The following is a 21,826-nucleotide window of genomic DNA, read 5'->3' as shown; positions in this document are numbered from 1 at the left end:
AAAGTATTCAATAACTTTCCCCTTGCCGATTGGTCCACTCCGATTATTTTGACACGTGCAAAAAACGGTGTCCACACATGCCCCCCAATTTCGGAGTATAAAACCATTAATGCTCCGAAATTTACTCCAGATAACGCTTGCCTTTGCCCAATTACCGTAACTCATTCCCCAAGCCAAAACTTGATTTGTTATCAAATCCAATCAAATCTAATCTTGATCCACGCACTTCAGTAAATATCGCACAATCGCCAACCACTCTTGCCTTGATTGAGATACCAAAACAACAACCCATCGGCAAGATCTTAACATGATAATGCTGCCATTTTAAGAATTAAAATATCATGTATCAATATCCCTTCCAAGTCATGATTACTTGTTATCAACTCATCTGTACAATCCCCTGATTATCGCGCGAATAGTTACCATATCCCCCTGCACCACCTTGACCTATATGCGCGCGTCATAGAGATAAGTCCAAAATACCCTTATTCTGGCCGACTTATAAATAGATTTCTCCGGAACCCTCATTCTCTATCTTCAGCCTCCAATCCTTGGCATTCTCTCTCTCCGGCGGCGACTCCGACGAACAACCGCGCGACCTCAACCAACAAGAACCCTTCTCCGGCGCTAACTTCAAGTTCTCGGCTCGTATCTCCACCTTCCTCAAGACAATGGCCATCAACTTCGACGTCCCCGCGGTTCGCTCCACTTCCACTACCTTTTACTTTGATCTTTTTGCAAATTTATTCAGTTGGTGATTTTTCCTTTCTTCTGTTTTCTGGATTCCATAACCTTAGGAACTGCGCAACAAATTAATTATCCCAACCGATCAGCCACACGTCCAATGCCTTGGACCAATGGGCAACCCAGATCCAACCGATCTGATCAACGCAGAGGTTAACAGAATCCCCTTTAGAGCCCAAAATTTCTCTCTGAACTTGTGGAAAGACACATTCCGATCTTGGCCCAAAACCACCAAAGGGTGGAAAGATTGGTATTTGAGGGTTAATAGATCGATGCAAGTATACTGGGCAGAACGAAAGTTAGACCAATGTATCAGGCTCTCTATTGCCGATATGCAGAAAAATGAATCAATGATAATTGCAGCTGCTTATTTCTGGTCAGATACGACCAATACTTTTATGTTTGGACATGGCCCAGCTACCCCTACCCTTGCCGATGTCCACATGCTTACTGGCTTGGACATCTCAACTGCCGATGAAGGCTCCATCTATGGTAGAAAGCCTGAATATAGAGTGAATACCCGTAACATCGGCGGTTGGACAGGATATATTCAAGAATACCAGAAAACCGGGACACCTAGCCAGAGGGAACATGCCACATTCCTGAATATGTGGTTAGAAAAATTTATCTTCTGTGGTCGATCAGTAGGACCAACCAACGCCTTCCTCCCTGCAGCTGAACTTCTGGCTAATGGCGTAAGGTTTCCTCTTGGCCGATACCTTCTGAGCTCCACTTATCATCTTCTTCACCAAGTGTCTCAGAAACTTCTGCTTGGCGAACCCATCGGCAACCTGGGAGGCCCGTGGTGGTTCATCAACATGTGGCTGAATGCCCATATGCACAAACGTTTGCAATGGGACTTTTTTGCTCAATAATTCCCACGAGAAATTGCCGAAGATTATGTGCTCGGGGATGATGAATCGGCAACACGCTCACCCCTCAATTTTGGTGAAGCCATAATTGTCCTTCCTGGAACAGAAGCCAACGAAGACCAAATCGGCAGATTCTTTCAAAGCTTCTATAATGGTCTTTCTCGTGATCATAGGGCCTGGGTGCCTTATATCGACGAAGAAAACAGATTCCCCCTTCTTTTCAACTTTGCCGATGACACTCTGAATCAAGATAATGAGCTCATGATGGCTATCATCACTCCCAGGGCAATTCCAGTAAACACATTCGGCAGCGGGAAAAACACCAACATTACATATGAATTTTACAACCCATCGGCAGTATCCCGCCAATTGGCTTTTGGGCAACTGCCAATCAAACTCTGCTTTGCCGATGTGATCAAACCCAGGGAAACAATCACCTGCGGAACAGACTGGAACAAGGTAGTACAACTTTCTCCTGATGCCGATACCACAGATGTTGATATATCCACCTGGACACCAATATCTTTCATCACCGAGTCATACAAGCAATGGTGGCGAGAGTGGAAAGAGCAACTGTTCGCGACTTCTGCTCACACATATCGGCACATGATCGATTCTGAATATGCCATCCCTGACGACGCGGTAAGTTTCTTTGAACTCCCTTCTGCTTTTCCTTTCATTTATCAATAACTGACTCCCTTGTAACAGGTTAACCACCCAGCACCATCGGTGAGCAAAAGTGGGAAACCCTTCAACCTTCGGCCTATTTCCCCAACATCGCTGATCGGCTACAACGCTCCCACCTTAGCCGCTTTGACCCACCAGAAGATTCATACCAAGACCATCACTTCTAAGTCCAAATTGGCTATATCCAGGGCTACTCCATCGGCCGCTGCTACAACCTTGGTCAAAGCCTTTAAGGTAACAACCTTGTTTATTTTCACTTATGCCAATCACAAACTATATTAACCTTAATCATCAGGGGGTAAGAGCTGCTACTGGATCATCATCGGCAATTCCGCCGATATCAAGCACCACTCCTTCAGAGGTAGCTTCTTGACTTTACATTTTATCTGTTAAATATCATATCTCACACTTGTTTTACAGCAACAATTGGGTACATCGGCAAACGTACCAGATGCCCAAGCTTCACAACCAACAAGTGTCGATGCCCCCCAGCCAATCGTTGCCGATGTCCAAGCAAAGCGCAAAGCTTCAACAGATACTGAAGCACAGCCAAAACGACAAAGGTCTATGCCGATCCCTACATCTGCCCCAATGTCATCGGTCATCATACCTCAAGAGCCACCACCGATGAAGTCACAGAGGATATCCCATCGGCAAGCTCAGCCGATCCACACGACATACTCCAGGTTGCTTCCTCCAGTCAAGCACAGGAAATTGCCTTGAAACAGGTAAACCGATCAACCTATCTGATTTTACAATACTCATACTTACCCCTGATTGATCTCCTTGTCTTTCTTTCAGGAACAAGATTCCCCGAACAGCCTATTTTCCTTTGCCATTGACATTTCTGACGACGATGGAGAGGAAACAAGTTCTTCCCTTGCACTGGGAACAATATCGGCAGAACTAAATCCAAGTTGGAAACCCTCCTGAACTTGCTACAGCAAAGTACCGCCCAACTGGTAGATGACTCGGACCCCGCAAAGGCAATTTTCAAAACAATTCGTGGCCAGGTCCCTGCCGATGTTGAAGAAATACTCTTCCCAGCAGCTCACTTAGAAAGCCGTCAACTGCAATATCAACGGGCTGCTCAGCGCATTGCCGATAGAGCAGCTCAAGCTCAACTTAAAGGAGAGATGCTACAACTGAAACAAATCGCTGATGAGAAGCACAAGGGCATCGTCAACTTGCAGACTTCGGGTGCTGCACTTAAGCAGAAAATCTTGGATCTATCGGCAAGGAAGGCAGCTCTATTGGCTGAATTGAAAGAAATGATGCAGCCTTAACTCATGCTCAACAAGAAGAAAGCCAGCTACCCAATGCCGTCAAAGCCCTTCAGCAAGAAAGAGATATCCAAGCTCGCAAAGCTTTAGCCATGAAGAAGAAACTCAAGCCTGTGGAGGGTGCTGCCGATGACGATATCAAAGAAATGGAAGAAGCCGACCAGATTCGCCTGCGTGCGATATTAGCTATCCAATCCTTGCTGAACGTGTAATCTTATTTATTGTATCGGCACTTTATGAGACATTGATACCCTTGCATAATTCTAGCCGATAGTACTGTTATCGGCACTTATACTTTTATGCATCTGTCCAGATACTAGGGTAATATTTCTTTAAATATTTTCCATTTAACGCTCTGGGAAACACAACCCCTTCGAGGGTTTCTAAAATATATGCATTACCAGGAATAGACTGATTTATCCGATATGGACCTTCCCAATTAGGAGACCACTTTCCAAACTTTGAACTTTTAGTCCCAATCGGTAAAATCAATTTCCAGACCAGATCTCCATCGGCAAACTCTTTTACTTTCACCTTCTTGTCATACCATCTAGCTACTCTTTTTTTTTCTTCAATACTAACTAAAGCCCTTAACCGATGACCCGCCACATCTTCCAACTCATTTCATAAGAGTATTATACTCATCGGCTGTCAGCTGATTTTGAGAACGTATTCGTCTAGAGCCAACCTTAATTTCCCAAGGCAACACTGCATCGTGTCCATATACTAACTGATAAGGCGTTACTTTGGTTGCACCATGGCATGACATCCGATATGACCACAAGGCTTCATTTAATACTGTATGCCACCTCCTAGGATTTTCTTCAATTTTGCGCTTAATGAGTTTGATGATCCCTTTGTTAGAAGCCTCAGCTTGACCATTAGCTTGAGCATAATATGGAGAAGAATTTAAAATTTTAATTCCCATACCTACAGCAAACTCATCAAATTCTCCTGATGTAAACATAGTACCCTGATCGGTAGTGATAGTCTGAGGAATACCAAATCGGTAAACAATATGCTCTTTCACAAAATCAATCATATTGACCGATGTCACCTTTTTAAAGGAATTGCCTCAACCCACTTTGTGAAATAATCGGTAGCAACCAGAATAAATTTATGTCCTTTACTCGATGGCGGAAATCTGACCAATGAGATCAATAGCCCATCCCCGGAACGGCCATGGTTTGATTATAGGATTCATAGCCGATGCAGGCGCTCTTTGAATATTACCAAACTTTTGACACCCCTGGCATCCCTTAAAATATTTAAAACAATCTTCAAGAATAGTCGGCCAATAGTACCCATTCCTTCTGATCATCCATTTCATCTTGAAAGCCGATTGATGTGCCCCACATACTCCTTCATGAATTTCACCCATCAAGCTTTTCGATTCATCATTGCTAACACATCTGAGTAAAACTCCATCTATAGTTCGATAATATAATTCATCATCGAGGAGCACATATTTGGTAGCTTGGAAACCTTATACGTCTCGACCTTTCTACATGGATCCTTTAAATAATCGACATCTCTTTCCTCCAGTCATCGGTATCAACTGCCGAGTGTAGCAATTCCTGAATAGGCTGGATACCCTGAAGCATGCTGAGCTAGTCGATTAGCTTCCTCATTATGCAATCGAGAGATATGTTCAAGACGAAAATCTCTAAATCCTTTCAACAATTGCAAACATCTTTCATAATACGAAATCAAAGCTTCACTTCGGCATTCATAAATTCCAGCCAATTGATTTATAACTAGCATAGAATCACCAAAGATTTCAACAACATCGGCACGTATCTCCTTCAGCAATTCTAACCCTTTATCAAGGCTTGGTATTCAGCTTGATTATTTGTCGCTGTAGCAACAATCGGCAATGAAAACTCATACTTCTTTCCTGAGGTGAAATAACACAATGCCGATACCTGCTCCTTCACCACATGTGGAACCCATCGAAGAAAAGTGTCCAGGGAGCAATCCCCAAGAATCCACCGTATTACAATGCTGAGTGACAAAATCAGCCATCACTTGCCCTTTAACTGCCTTAGTTGATTTGTAGCGTAGCTCAAATTCTGATAATGCTAAAATCCATTGCCGATTCTACCACTTAATATCGGCATCGACAGCATATACTTGACCACATCGTCTTTGCATATGACCATACACTCGGCAGATAACAAATAATGCCTTAATTTGACACAAGAAAAGTATAAGCACAGACACAATTTCTCGATAGCCGAATACCTCGTCTCAGCATCCACTAATCTTCTGCTCAAATAATAAACAACACGCTCCTTCCCTTCAAATTCTTGAATAAGAGCTGAACCGATAACTGTATCATCAGCTGACAAATACAACCTGAAAGGCTTCCCTGTTGAGGTGGAACTAGCACTGGAGGATTTGATAAATATTTTCTTAATTTCATCAAGGGCTAATTGCTGTTCAACTCCCCATACAAATTCCTGATCAGCTTTTAATTTAAGTAGTGGGCTGAAAGCCTTGATCTTACCCGACAGATTAGATATGAATCTTCTAATGAAATTAATCTTACCGATCAAAGATTGCAATTCAGTCTTATTGGCAGGAGCAATCACCTTGTTAATTGCATCAATAGACTTCCCACTGATTTCAATGCCCCGTTGATGCACCATAAAACCCAAGAATTGTCCTGCCGATACACCGAATGCACATTTATTAGGATTCATCTTCAATCCATGCCTCCTTGTGCACTCCAGTATCTTTCGCAGATCGGCTAAATGTGCTGTGATATCTCCAGACTTAATCACTACATCATCAATGTAGATCTCCACTAATGTGCCGATGTACTCATGAAAAATAAAGTTCATAGCCCTTTGATAAGTAGCACCGGCATTTTTCAAACCAAACGTCATGACTATCCACTCGAACAACCCCACACCTGGACATCTGAAAGCAGTCTTGGGAATATCTCCTCAGCCATGAATATTTGATTGTAACCTGCATTACCATCCATGAAGATAATTTGATGTCCAGCCGCAGCATCAATCAACAAATCAGCAATCGGCATTGGATAGCCATCCATCGGTGTGGCTTTGTTGAGATTCCTGAAATCAATACAAACACGAAGTTTTCCCATTTTTCTTATAAACAGGAACCACATTAGAGATCCACTCTGCGTATCGACATTGCCGAATAAACTTTGCTTCAATTAATTTAGTTATTTCGGCCTTAATGTCAGGAAGTACATTAGGGTTGCATCGGCGCGCTGGCTGCTGATGTGGCCGAAATCCAGATTTGATAGGTAACCGATGTTCAACTATCGATCGGTCTAATCCAGGCATCTCAGTATAATCCCAAGCAAAACAATCTTTATATTCTTTTAACAAATCTGTTATTCGCTGCTTACACTTGGAATCTAACTTAGCACTAATAAAAGTAGGTCTTGACCTATCACCATCATATCTACTTCTACTAAATCATCTGCCGATGTGAACCCTTGACCTAATTTTCCATCATCGGCAAACCTATCCATTAAAACTCCTCTTCAGAACCGACTGCTTGGATCGGTGGAATTTCATAATCAGCAACTCTAAGGAACTCTTTTTCCCAAGCTTCTCCTGATATGCATTTAGTTCGCTCATAAGTATCTGATTCTGCCGATGCGATGATATAAGAAGAATCACCAGGGACGACCTCAATCTTATCCCCAATCCACTGTACGAGGCATTGATGCATTGTAGAAGGAACACAACAATTAGCATGAATCCAATCCCTCCCTAGAAGCAGATTATATGCACCCTTGCCGTTGATAACAAAGAACGTCGTTGGCAAGGTTTTGCTGCCGATGGTCAATTCAACGCACACTGCCCCTTTAGCCGGTGACACATTGCCTTCAAAATCTTTCAACATCATATCGGTTTTGGTCAAGTCTTGATCTCCCTTACCAAGTTTCCGATACATCACGTAAGGCATAATATTAATCGCAGCCCCTCCATCAATAAGTACCTTAGACACAGGCTGCCCATCAACTCTGCCCTTCACAAATAAAGCCTTAAGATGCTGTCTCTCGTCATCGGTAGGTTTCTCAAAAACAGCCATCATTGGATCTAGTGTTACTGAGCTACTTGATCAGAGAGAACAACTTCTTCCTCATTATCAGATAGTGCCAAAAACTCCATCGGCAACATGAATACCATATTAACATCTGCCGATGGACCCTTATTTTTGTGTTTTACCTGCCACTGCTGATGACCAGGCCTTTCATTGGAGGAATTTTCCTCTTGGTATAAATCCTCCTGACGCTCACGTTGCATCCTCCTTCTCTGCGTCTTTGTCAGACCCTCTGGGCACCATCGAGGAAACTTGGTTTTCCAAACCGGCTGATAACAAGTCCTAGTTGGTTCTACGACGTATATTAGGGTCCCTGTAGAATATTTCCTCATCGGGAACTCTTGCGTTTGCCATCTCCTCAAGCTCCTCTTGATTCCTTGGAAAATATCCAGCGCGTTTACCAAGCCTCTCATGTACACTAAGTCTGCCCCCCAGCCGATCATGCACTGATGCTCTGCCTCTGATCGGCTCATTGATAGACAAACCCTGATTACCAGTTGAAACCTCCTTTCTGACGATTGACTCCGTAATAACCATTACACTCAGGGCAATTTTCAACAGTTGGCAATTTAATACCTTCTTCCCAGCAATGGATGAAAACGGACATCTCCAATGATCTTTATGTCGATTCCATTCTTCCTGACGTCTCATTTCTTGCTGTTGTCGATATCGGTCATTACGTTGACGCCAACCCTCCTGCTGCCTTCGATGAGTAATCACAATGCCAGGTCGAGGAGGTTTTTGGAACTACTGCTTTCTCCTAGCAAACCCTTACTTTTGCATCATCGGTAGTTATCCGATGTTGGGGGTACTGACGCGTTTTTCTCAGCAGCCTCTGACGTCAATACCTTGGTCTTTCCTTTGGCATCCAACATATTTGCTGGAAAAGGGTGTTGATCAATTTTCATCGGCTTCTGGGCTTGGAAGTACCAAACTTAATTCTCCCAGATTCAATAGCCGATTGTAACTGTTGCCTGAATACCTTGCACTCATTTGTACTGTGTGAAGTTGCATTGTGCCATTTGCAGTACAAATCTTCTTCAACTCTTCTGCCGATGGGATCACATGATTAGGTGACAGCTTAATTTGGCCCTCTTGAAGCAGAAGATCAAATATTTTATCGGCCTTGGTGATATCAAAGGTAAACTTTTCTGGCTCTTTTTGACCAAAGGGACATGATATCGGCTTTTTATTCTTAACCCACTCAGCTAAGCCGATAACTGGTTCTTCATCAGAGTCAGAATCTCCTACTTCTTCAACAAATGATACCTTTTTACTCCAGTTCTTTTTAGGTTCAAAAACCCTAGTATCTTGATCAGAGATCCTTTGCACAAGATGACTGAGGCTTTCAAACTCCTGAGAAGCATATCTGTCTTAAGATGTGGCAATAACCCTTGGAAAGCCAGATCGGCAAGCTGCCGATCATCCAGCACCAGGCTGTAGCACTTATTTTTTACATCTCGTAGCCTTTGTACAAAGCTCTCTACCGATTCATCATTACGCTGTCTCAATTTTACTAAATCGGTAAGCTTCTTTTCATGGATTCCAGCAAAGAAATACTTATGGAATTGTTTTTCTAGATCAACCCAAGTAATAATAGAATTTGGTGGTAATGAAATGAACCATGTAAATGCTGATCCAGACAAAGATGATGAAAATAATCGAACTCTTAATTCATCTCTGTTAGCTGCCTCTCCACATTGAATAATGAAGCGATTGACATGTTCCATTGTTGATGTATCATCTTGCCCAGAGAATTTAGTGAAATCCGGTACCTTGTACCGATTTGGGAGAGGAATTAAATCGTATGCAGGAGGGTATGGAGTCCGATAAGAATAAGTATTGACCTTGGGCTTTATCCCAAACTGATCCTTCATAATTTCTGCTATCTTATCGGCCCAAAAAGCATCAGCCTCCTGCTGACGAACTGGTTGAATTTCTACAGGAGGTGCCTGCTGACATCCCTCCACATATCTTTGTGGCCCACGATCTCCAGCAATCGGCATATTTGCCGTTACTTGTGGTCCATTAGCCTGTTGGAAAGGATTCATCGGCTGGGCTGCCGATGCTTGATTCTGGAAACCAGCTTGCATATGACCTTGTTGAATCCCTGCAACCTGCTGATTTCGCGATGGCTGGTAATTTGCTGATATTGTTGGATAATTATAACGGTTTGAGGCATGAACTGAACCCCAGTTTGACTCATAGCAGGGGCTTTCTGCTGCATCGGCAGTAAGCTCGCCGATGGACTTGAATTGAATGTTTGAACCATAGGCATCTGGAAACCTCCTGGAGTTGGTTGCACAGAAGTAGTTGCGGCATATTGAGGCACTTGAGCCATCGGCGAAACGGCCGATGGTATAGGCGCTCTTCCTACTGCATCAAACACTTGAGGTAATCTAGGATTGAAAGCAGATGACTCTGGAGGCATGCCATATCCCCACCAATTAGTAGGAATCTGGTTATTCTGAGACACAGGGCCTGACATAGCTGATGCCGATAGATCTGTATTAAGCTGAACTCGCCCTCCTGGTAGTACCTGATCTGATTGTATCGGTGTAGATGTAGATTGATATTAGGTGAGCCTGCCAATACTGGAGGGGAAGTAACTTCTGTACCCACAACGGCCGAAGGAGCCGATGGAGTTTTGACAGATGCCGGCTCTGGTTGATGATAGGCAGGCCCAACGTAATGTGGTGCCGCTTGTCCTTCTTTGAGAGTTCGAACCACAGCATTATGAACAGTATTGGACAGCACATTGGAATGATTAATCAAAGCATGATTTACTGCAGAATTAACCATCTCTTGAAGTTTACCAGGATTGGAGTCAAAGGTAACACTGCCGAGGCAACGGCAAATCTTGCTTCTGGATGACTTGTCCACTCTTGTTCAAGCTAAACGATCTCAGACAAAGCTGCTTGTATTCTTCTACAGCCTTTTCCATAGCCTGCCTCTGTTCTTCCTTGAGATCTTCTTCTGATACTGCGATAATGTTCCCTGAATCGATCTCGGGATTGAACATATTGATTGATTGGTCCCAGGGCGTGCCAAAAGATGTGTTGATGCAAAAGTGGATCTGCAAACACAAAGGGCTAATACCCGAATCGATATCCAAAGCGTGCCAGTCGATTTGACCTGCTAATCGACAAGGATGAAGATACGAACACTTTGGTCCTGACAACAGCGATACGCCCGGAAGTCACGGCCAAGAGGTGCTCACGCGGAACTCGAGAATCGCCGAAGGTCGCACTGAAACGATGCAGCTCGCCGAATCAATGAGAACTCGTAAAAAGGAAAAATATGCAAATTGACGAAGTCGCCGAAAAGTAAGTAGATGCAAATAGGAGTAAAAATTGGTTTTGATATTGATTGATATATCTATTACATTGCCCCTTACTCCATATTTATACCCTGATCTAAAGAGACACAACCAAACACAACTAGGACACCAATCCCATATCTAAGGAAACACGTGACTCTTACATGAATCATACTAACAAATATAGAAAAGGAAATCAACTCCTATCTATTTCCCTGTCCGCCTCAATTACGATGGAAATCTCAGTCCTCCTTCCCATCGGCATACTCCCTTTCATCGGCAGTAGTCTTCAAGTCTTCCTTCATCGGCATACTCCCTGTTTCATCGGCAAGTAGTCTTCAAGTCCTTCATCGGCATACTCCCTTCATCGGCAGCAGTCGTCAAGTCTTCCTTCATCGGCATACTCCCTGTCTCATCGGCAGTAGTCTTCAAGCCTCCTTTCATCGGCATCGACAACAACTCCTCCAACCTCATCGGCAACGCCCGAGTCCAAATCAACCTTTCCATCGATCATCACCAACTATCGGCAACCATTTTTACAAACTGGCTTTCATTGGCTATCAAAGTATTCAATAACTTTCCCCTTGCCGATTGGTCCACTCCGATTATTTTGACACGTGCAAAAAACGGTGTCAACAACCACCCACCAAGAATGGCAGGAGCCTAGGTTAGCAGTTACTGCCTGAACACTAAGGGTTTTCCCAAAATCCTGTATGCCACCCTATAAAAACTCAGGGTGAAAGATCGTCCTGAGTATGAGGGCCGTGAGTATGAAAAGCATGGCACAGAGTGGTGTGAAGTTACCATCTATATTGGAAAGAGTGAGGAGTTTCCTGACATCACTAAAGCCAAGAATGTGACCACAACCAGGTTTTGCTTCGTCGACACCTACTAAGTGGTGGCCCGCAAAGCCTTGCGGCACCTTTGCTAGATCTATGAAGAGCCCATTGCTCATACCCCCATGAGGTTCTTTCCACCTTTGGAAAGAATCGATGGGTATGGAGAACTTGCATGGAGGCTTTTGCAAGGGCGGGATGCGCAAGAAGACCGTCCAACTATGGTGCACTTGACCACGTATCTGCTTGCTCTGGATGAGCAGTACGACTGATAAGCCTTGGAGCTAAGGAAGTGCCTTCGGTGAGCCGAGGAAGCCGAGATCTTCTCTAGGATGCTCTAGGTGCAGCTTACTGAAGCACATGCTAGTGTGGCAGCCGCAGAGAGTCAGGAGACTGCCATGTCAAAAGCCCTAAAGGAGGCTAAAGATCAGCATGCCCATAAGCTTGGAGAGGCCTACCTTGTCACCAAGGCTAAATGTAGGATGATGGCCGTTGAAAGGCGGGATCCCATGATCTTGGAGAGAATCCCTATCTACCCACTAGAAAGAAGGAGAACCGGTGTTCCAGTACCGCCAGCACCCCCACCCTCAGAACTATCAAAAGTAGAACCCTTATTTCCCCTCACTCAACCACTGCCTAGAGAGGAGGCAGATCCATAGTCTAGGCGGTAGAAGAATCCGTTGAGCCCAGGAATGAAGATGTGTGATCCAACAAAGTAGATTAGTTGCCTTGGGAAGATATACCCATAGTTAGTGGTGTCTTTCATCACTATCCTCCTGTATTGTAATCTTTTCATTGTATTTCATTCGTAGTTGTTGAGATCATCTGGTCGTAAGGAAGGTGAAGATGTGCCAAGTGGTAGAGTGAGTGCCTGTATGTTGTACCTACATATGAACGTCTGGAATGTGCATATCATTTATTTTGCTGTGTTTATTGCGTCCATCTACCCTTAGGTCTCGTTGGACATGCTTAGGGTTTTCAAGGGCGACGATAAGTGGGTTGCAACAAAGCCACCATTCAGATGCCAATAGATCGATCATGATGGGATAACAAAGGATACTATATCAACTAATTATGGATGTCCTAGCAGAGCACTTGAATCTCTTTAAATCAAATCCATTGTGGAATTTAAATTTCCTTGTCCCTTGTTGCGAAAGGAACCATTGTTGTTTCAATCTTTCCTTGCAATACTCCTCTGATTCTATGGTCTATGACCCCACTGCCTTCATTGCATGTAAGTTGGTAATAGTTGCCTGGTTAATAGCTTGTGGTGCCGTGACAAAACCAAGGGCCCCTGTGGAACAGCTACCACATGGTAATGCTGCTCGGCACGTGCTAGTATCGAGGTTGTTGACCAAACACCTTTACCAAGTTACACTGTCGTACCGCTTTTGATACAAAATATTCTTCTTGGAAATATTCGTGTGTTTGAACGGGAAATCCACAACGAGTTGATGAAATAGTGTTCCCCCAAAGTAAACAAGAGAATGTGGTTTTGGAGGAAGCATGTATGTTGCGATCTTAGTTCGTACAAAAGGTTGACACATATGGTAAACAAGGAAGGGAAGGAAAAGAAAAACAACAAAGAAAAGTTAGCCCTTGGGTAGTAGTGAGTGATTGGAAAAGCCTGAGTGGATGTCATGTCCTAAGCACTGTGCCCAGGTCGCCCACACTATGCGCACTAGGTCACTATTGCCACATGCCCTCTAGACGCCGTCAGTGTCAGGGACCACTCGCACCCTGTCCTCATGTAACCACGACATTATGCCGCATCCATCGTACTCGTGCACTGTGCGTTTCCCTTTTTCTCGGCATCCTATCGGCTCTTGATCCTCACCCTCATTCCTGTACTAGACCCCCTCCTGTTTTCCTCTTTTGAGGACACGGCCACCCGCATGCCTCCCTCATCGAGCGAACCCTCTCCTCTCCTTTTTCCTCCCTCCACTCAAGCTCATGCTGGGAGCGCACCATAGCCAACGCTGCACCACCACCTCCATCCACCAAGCTATAAGATGCCACCTTGTGCACCTCTCTTTCATCCTCATCCCCCTCACATCCAAAGCAAAGCTATGAGATCTAGTCATCATCTGTGGAACTTGGTTCATCAGTCCAAGGTGATTGTGTAATCTAAGAAGAAGAAGGGATCTGGTTTATGTCGAAGAAGTTCAAGTCTACTTTTGGTTTGTTTGGTCTTAGGGTTCACGATGTTTGAGTTCTCAGTCTCCTGTTTCTAGATATGTTGGACATACGCCATGTCATTAAAGTAATCCTGCTCCCTCTGTAACTCTAATAACATTGTTATATTCCACTGTTATAACAAATTGAGGTATTATCCTGGTACTATAATAAAGTGATGTAAGAAATGACTTAAGAATGTTGTAACCTTTATTCTCTCATTTATGATCCTGATGGAAAATATGGATTTTTGAGTTCTCTCTTAGGGTGTGCTTGATGAAACTATATAGTTTAGTGTCCTCTCTTGAGTACTTAGTGTCTAATGGAAGACAAGTACTCTTGGGAGACATTGGATTAGGCGGTTTTGCCACACTGATCTTGTTGGGCATGTATTCAAAAGCCTCCTTTGATGACCACCCCAAAGCGATCGGTAGTCCCAAGCCATCTTGAGTACCCAAATCAGAGGCACTGGGGTTGACACCTAGGCTAGGAACTAGAGAAACATGGTGAAAGGTCCCTATGTGGTTTTCATAATTGAGTGACAACCTAGGTGAACTAATTATGTTTATATGAGATACACAGGTGATTAGTCCACAGGTACATGTGCATGAGCAACATATGCCATGAAGGTGGAAATGGCTCAGAGATCTTGCAAAACTCACACATGTGATGATGAAGGAGCTCATTGTACATGAGACATGACATTGAGTCATGTGATCAAGGTGGAGAAGATCAAGACATGACTTGGCTTGATGGACCGGTTGCAAGCGTGAAGGGCAAGTCGGAGGCTTTGGAGCGATAGACCGCGTGGCGGTGAAGCTTGAGCAAGACTTGGCGCCAGTGAAAAGCAAGTGAAGTCAAGATCGATGAACCAATATGATCATGTGATGATATGAAGTGGATCATATCATTGTTGATCGTGTTGGTGCATGTGTTGCATCGACATTGGATGAGATGGAATGGAATGCGCAAGGCAAAGGTATAATCTAGGGCATTTCATTTCACCGGTCATAGATGTATAGAGAAGTTGATGACCAGGTTTAGGATAGATGGCCATACTATCAAGAGGGGCAAACTTGTTTGTATATTGGTCATCTAGTGCCACTCGAGTGATCTAACTTTGCATTGTCGCTAGGATCGAGTGGCGCCACAAGTTGAGTGGTTAACTCCTTGAAAAATGTTTGTTAAAAGCTAACACACGTGCACAAGGTGTTGTACACTTGGTGGTGTTGGCACATTTGCAAAGGAGAAGTTAGTGAAGAAAAGGAGTTGAATGCGCTGGTCATGGGGTGACCGGATGCGTCTAACATGAGGACCAGACACGTCCGGTATTCCTGACATGACCAAACACGTCCGATATTGATACCAGACGCATCCGGTATTCTAGCTAGGCATGGGCAGAGTTGCCGAAGTGACCGGACTTTGTCTCATAGTAGTGACCAGACATTGAGAAATCACTGTTTAGCGTCATGTCGTGGTGACGTGGGGCGTGGGTGTTGGTCCACAAAGGACCGGATGTAGGGCCACATCCGATCGGCCACACCGGACGCATCCATCAGAGTTGAGCAGCTCTGGAAGCTCTCTGGGCTCGACCAGATGTTGCCCATCCCACATCTAGTTGGTCACATCGGACGCATCCGGTCAGAGTTGAGTGGCTCTAGGAGCTCTCTGGACTCGATTGGACGTTGCCCGTCCTATGTCCGGTCGGCATACCGGACGTGTCCGATTGCCGTTGGATGGCAATGGCTATTTCATTTGAATGGGACATGTGGCGGTCAAGCAATGATCGGACACATCGATCGGACATGTCCGATCACCACACTGGACGCGTCCGGTGCACATGACCTGCGTGTCCGGTCGTCCTGAGTTTTGCCCAGTGAAGGAGTAACGGCTAGTTTAGCCCATGGGGCTATAAATAGAAGGGGGTCTCGGCCATGGCTAGGGCTGAGCACCTTGGGGGACTTTGTGTCCATGCTTGAGAGTGCTTAGGAGCCCTTCATCTCACATATGCTTGATAGTAATCATCCGATTGTGTGAGAGATCGATTCTAGTATGATTGCATCATGAGGTTGCATCGTGTGGCACTAGGTGGTCATCTTGTAAGCCGGTAGTGCTTGTTCCTCTTGGAGGTTGCCACATCCTAGATGGCTTGGTGGTGGTCTCTGTCAAAGCTTGCAAGAAGCTTGTGTGATGCTCTAGAGAGGAGCTTTGTGAGGGGCATTGTGCTCGCCCCACGGGAGCCACGAAGAGCAACTTTAGTTGAGCATGTCATTGAGCCACCCTCACTTTCACGGTAGGTTCTTGTGGTGCCCAACATACGGGCTTGGCGAGTGATGCCAATTAGCCGCCGAACCACCAAGTAAGCGGTTGACATAACAGGGACGTAGCGTGTTGGCAAGCACGTGAACCTCGGGAGAAAATTTACCGTGTCAACATTGTTCATCCCGTTGGTTTGCAATCCCCTTACACAAGCTTATAATTACTTTCACATACATTGTGCTTGTGTAGTTGCTCTTGTAATTAGTTAGCTTGTGTAGCTCACTAGTTATCTTATTGCTTGGGTAGCATAGAAGTAGCTCCCTTGCGTGGCTAATTTGGTTTGTGTAACATTATTAGTCACATTGCTTAGTTTATGTAGCTAAGTCTTTGCGCTCTCTAATTTGGCATTGGTTGCCTTGTTATTGAGCATTGCTAGCAAGGTTTTTTTAGGCGCTAGGCGTTTTCAAGGCGGTGACCCCTCGCCTAGCGCCTAGGCATGCCTAGGCGTGCCTAGGCGTTTTCTAGGCGTTTTCTAGGCGTTTTTCCCTTTTTGTATTTCAGCATATATATATAGCTGAATAAATTATATAAATAATTAAATATAGTAGCAGAGTGAATAGTATAAAAGGAAATAAGGTCCAATAGACATACCTTAGTTGATACAAAAGTGACATTCATGCTTAGTTCATACATTGATACATAGTTGATAGTTCATACAATACAAATGTGATGTTCCTACAGCAATACAATGGACCATATCAGTAGTTAAAATGTTAAATACAAATGGACAGCAGACCATATGAACAATACATGTTAAAAGATACAGGTTAGATACTTATCTGAATGATCTTAGCCTTCTCCTATCCATCAGACATTATCAGCACTCAGCAGCAAAGGAAAGCCATTTCAGAACACAAACATGTAGGGATAACAGTAGCAGCAAAGAAAATTAAATGCATAGCAGACCAGTAGGACAATACAACACATAATTTAGTTCTCAAAACACAAAAGTACAGAACACAGGCACAGACTGCAGGAGTTCTAAGTTCATAAGTTAAAAGATACAATTAAAAGATAAACATGACATGATAAAGCCCCACTGCCATATCTTCTTCAATAGGGTTCCATATATTCATCCTCATCTTCATCAAACTCTTCTTCTTCGGAGTCAAATTCTTCTCCTTCATAAAGCTGTCTCACTCTTGCACTTCTACGCAGCTGAAGTTGTTGGTCTGCTCCCACTGCTTCTACAATAACAGACCAAGGTATCCCTGTACCTTCCATCTCCTCATCTTCCTCATCTCTATAGACAACTGTTGCACATTCATCTCCATCCTCATACAGAAAACCCTGAGCTTCAGTTGTGTCACTAGACAAGAGAACATCAGTGGTTTTCTTTGACACTATCCTTTCTTTCTTATTAATCAACTTGGAGTTGAATTGAATAAAGACCAATTTGTTGAGTCGGGTTATAGTAAGCCTATTTCTCTTCTTAGTGTGTACCTACAAATTAAACAATAGAGCATATAAATATTTCCATTCCTGTAAGTTTACTACTGAAATCTGGACATTAGATAGAGAGTAACCATTTCAAATGTACTCCAATTTCTTTCACAGCCTGAAGAGCTTGATGTCAGAGATAGGATCCTTGTTGCCATCTTCTGTAAAGCTGGTGTTTCAGTTCCATACAACCGCCACCAAGATGCTGAAATAAATGAGCCATGTAATGTCAGTTACAAACTTACAATAGAATAATAGATGCAAATAGATAACAGCCATGTAATATGAGTTACCTCTACCTGGGTTGTAATCATATTTTTCACAAGCCTTTGCAAGCTTCTTGTTAAATGGTCCTTCTCTATCCTGGAACTTCTTTAGTTCATGGTTGGCAGTCTGATCTTGCTTGTCCTCATCATCATTATAAAAAGTCTCTACACAACTAATAAATCCTTCTGTTATTGTTGGCTCATCAAAGATTGATGGGTTAGCATAGCTGTAGTATGGATTCAGCAGATAGGCAGTCAAATGCAATGGAGAATCAAGTCTTCCTTTCATCTTCTTGTCAATAATAGCAATAACTTCCTTGTAGCGGGTCTCAACATTGCCATAGGCTTCCTTGATCTCTCTTTTTGCCTTCAGTAGTTCTCCATATAGGAAACCCATTGATGGCTTCACATCCCCATCAACCAAACGAAGAACTTTGACCAATGGCTCAAAAACACTCAAACACAACTTCACATCCTTCCAAAAGGTTGGACTCAATATGGTTGCTGTTGCATCTTTTCCCTTTTTTGACTTCACATCCTTCAATGTGTCCCACCTACTATGAACCACCATCTTTCTTAGTTGGTCCTTCTTCTCTAGCATGCTGTTCAAAGTGAGAAAAGCTGAAGCAAACCTAGTCACCCCTGGCCTTATTATCTCTTTCCCCTCTGTGAAGTGTCTCAAGCACTCTAATGTTCTTGTGTGCCCATAGACAAATATGGTGAATGCCTTTGCTTGGTCAATCACCTTCTTGAACCGTGGTATGTTGCCAATTCCTTGGAGCATCAAATTGATTGTGTGAGTTGCACAAGAGGTCCAAAAGATGTTTGGTCTCTTCTCAGCCAATAGCTTCTTTGCGCCCATGTTGTTAGAAGCATTGTCTGTCACTACTTGCACCACATGATCCTGACCAATGTCTTCAATAGCTTTGTCTACTAGTTCAAAGATGACTTCACTTGTGTGTGACACATCTGACATCTCTTTTGAGCTGATAAAACTAGATCCATCAGCACAATTAGTGCACAGGTTCATTATGCTTCTCCTCTTCCTATCTGACCAAGCATCAGTCATAATAGAGCACCCATTCTTCACCTTCTCAGCATCACGTTCTTGCAGCAAACTCTTGGTTCTTGCATATTCTTCATCTAGCAAACTCTCTCGCAGATCACGCTGAGATGGAGGTTCCAGTCCAGAACCAAACTGTCCAATTGCTTCACACATTTGCTTGAACTCATCATTGTCACAAGCGTTGAATGGTACGGCTACAAATGATACAAAAAAGTGTAATTAGTGTTCAGTTCAGGCATGTATTCAAATCTGAAATGTAAAACAGAAATGCATAATAGTAAATTACCATGGTTATAGACCCATCTTGCAATATATTTATGCACCTCATGTGTTCTTTGTTTCCAAAGTTCCTTGTTCAGCTTCTGTTGCTGCAAAGATTCAGATTTTGTTGCTTTAGGATCAATAGCACGTGTCCACTTATCAATGGGTCCTAATTTGTGAGGCTCTGAACTTCCAACACAAGTCACTTCATCATCCTCTGTTCCAACCCGAGAAACATTCACTTCTTCTCTAAGCTCTAGTTCACGAGCAGCCTGCTGCTTCCTCTTCTTTTTTGCATCTTCTAGCGATTTCTTGCACTTCTCTTTAGCCTCATCTGTGCTCTTTCTGCATTTCTTCGCATTTGTTCCAACATTGGCCACATGTTCCTTCAACCGATGGATCCCTCCTTGGCTCCGATGACCACAGAACTTGCACTCAACCTTGTCCTTATTGTTTGGATCCACCAGAAACCCATACTCCCATCCCACATCATCTGAATTCCTTTTCAGGACATTCACTTCCTCCGGAGCAACTTCTTGCTCCGACATTCTACATGAAGAGAATGCAGAGGCATATGAAACTATAATTCTACAAACATGCAAAGGCATATAACAGCAATTCAAGAAATTAAGCTGCAATCTACAAACATGCAGATAGTAGGTACACAACAGACATCAATCATTCAGATTTCAGGCATATTAGATAGCAGATGTTAGTACATCACAGATGCAGATAATAGATGCTAGATACAGAGCAAGAACAACAGGCATTCAGGCATATTATATAGCATCAACCAGATGTCCAAAGGTAGTAGGTAAACAGCAGCAGCACACAGGCACACCGCACACAGCAGAACAGCACAGGCGTACAGAGCAGGAAGATGGAAGGGAGCAGTCGAGCAGAGGAGAGAGGAGCAGGGGGTGGGTAGACCTCACCTTGGGCTTGTGGAAGGCCGAAGGCAGCGATGAGGACCTCTGGACTCAGTGACTCCCTCCCCTGGTGGGCTCGAGGAGGAGCTCTGGACTCGCCTCCACCCTTCCCTGCAACGAGCCTCGGCGGGACACCAATTTCGCCGGTGCTACGGGTGGCGACCGGCAGGAGAGATGAAGACCGGCGGCAGACAGCAGTGAGGATCTCCTTCTCCTATTCTCCTCTCTCTCTCTATGTCTCTGTCTCTCTCTAATCCGGCGCTCTGCTCTTTTCCTTCCCGCACAGCTGCTTTCTTTCCCGCGCTGTCGCCCGCTCTCGCGCATGCGCGCTCCCGCCCGCTCTCGCGCGTGCGCGCTCCAGCCCGCGAAAACAGAGTCCCGCGCCCGCGCGCTCCCGCCTAGCCGCCGCCTCGTCCGCCTACTCGCCGCCCAGGCGCTGCGGAGGCGTCGCGGAACGCCGCGGAGGCACGCGGAACGCCGCGGAGGCACGCGGACCGCCTAGATGTACGCCTACCCCCGTAGGCGCCGCGGTAGGCCTCCGCCCAGTGCCTAGTCGCGCCTAGGCGACCGTGGAATCTCGCCTTGCCGAACATTGATTGCTAGTGAGCTTAGGAGCTTTGTGCTTTTGCTTACTAGAATTATGTAGGAGCTCCTCGGTGTGCAAAATACTAGTGGCATAGGTTTGTGTGACCTTGCTCCTAGAATTGGATAGTTGAGCTTGTGTAGGAGCTCCTCAGTGTGCAAAATACTAGTGGCATAGGTTTGTGTGACCTTGCTCCTAGGATTGGATAGTTGAGCTCTACCTAGCTTGGCACCTTGAGCTAGGTCTCTCATTTGTGGTCTTTACCGACCCGAGAGGATGGAGACTTATGGGCTAGATGTTTATTTGCCCTCAAATGTGGTGGATGGTAGATGTAGGTTTTTCTCATGTGTTGGATGAAGATAATCTAATTCAAGTACAAGAAAATGCCTAGATCTTGACATCCAAGCTACTAACATCATGTATAGATCTTTGCATGACAACATCTTTGGAGAGATCATAGACATGAAGACCACCCATGAGATATGGAGTTATCTCAATGAGAAATATGGGACGGTTTTTGATGATGATGATGAGCCCAAGAAAGAGGCACATGAGGATGTTGAGCATAGCCACAATTCGGTAATTGTGGAAGATTACTCCACCTCATAGTCAAGTGATGATGATGATGATCATACCACAAAGTCACTTGACAAGATTGATGATGGTGCCACAAGTGATGCTACTCCATGCACACTTGATGATGATAATGATGGATCATGCTCGGGCTGTGAGAGTGATGTTTCTTCAAGCTCTCCAACTACATCACATTGCTTCATGTCACAAGGTGACACTAAGGTATCTAATGCAAATGTGATTGATCTTGATTTATATGAGGAGCTTCTAGATAGATATGGTTGCATGATCAAGGCTTTAGAAAAAGAGATGGCTAAAACTGAGAAATTAAAAAATGAAAATTCTTTTCTAAAGAACACATGTGAACGACAAAAGCATCTACTT

General features: G+C 44.2%; 2 protein-coding genes across 2 annotated transcripts; both read right to left on the bottom strand.

Moving 5' to 3' along the window:
- Nucleotides 1–17,377: 17,377 nt before the first annotated feature.
- Nucleotides 17,378–19,266, bottom strand: LOC136459751 (uncharacterized). Its single transcript, XM_066459588.1, has 3 exons — nucleotides 18,058–19,266; nucleotides 17,851–17,969; nucleotides 17,378–17,767 (listed from the first exon to the last, which is right to left on the bottom strand). The coding sequence occupies exons 1-3, from the start codon at nucleotides 19,247–19,249 to the stop codon at nucleotides 17,378–17,380; spliced, it is 1,701 nt and encodes a 566-aa protein (XP_066315685.1). The 5' UTR covers nucleotides 19,250–19,266.
- A 24-nt stretch (nucleotides 19,267–19,290) lies between these two features.
- Nucleotides 19,291–20,146, bottom strand: LOC136461302 (uncharacterized). Its single transcript, XM_066460650.1, has one exon. It carries the CDS (start codon nucleotides 19,963–19,965, stop codon nucleotides 19,291–19,293), a length of 675 nt encoding a protein of 224 aa, XP_066316747.1. The 5' UTR covers nucleotides 19,966–20,146.
- Nucleotides 20,147–21,826: the final 1,680 nt, after the last annotated feature.

The sequence above is a fragment of the Miscanthus floridulus genome, chromosome 6, assembly GCF_019320115.1.
Source record: "Miscanthus floridulus cultivar M001 chromosome 6, ASM1932011v1, whole genome shotgun sequence".
Classification (NCBI taxonomy): domain Eukaryota; kingdom Viridiplantae; phylum Streptophyta; class Magnoliopsida; order Poales; family Poaceae; genus Miscanthus; species Miscanthus floridulus.
Note: the sequence above shows the minus strand (reverse complement) of the source record. Positions and strands in the feature narration are given on the sequence as shown.

Coding starts and splice junctions, on each gene's coding strand:
- LOC136459751 (XM_066459588.1), bottom strand. CDS start 19,249: ATGTGTGAAGCAATTGGACAGTTTGGTTCTGGACTGGAACCTCCATCT. Junction 17,970..18,057: donor TGATTACAACCCAGGTAGAG/GTAACTCATATT, acceptor CATTTATTTCAG/CATCTTGGTGGCGGTTGTAT. Junction 17,768..17,850: donor ATTGGAGTACATTTGAAATG/GTTACTCTCTAT, acceptor TTTAATTTGTAG/GTACACACTAAGAAGAGAAA.
- LOC136461302 (XM_066460650.1), bottom strand. CDS start 19,965: ATGCCTTTGCATGTTTGTAGAATTATAGTTTCATATGCCTCTGCATTC.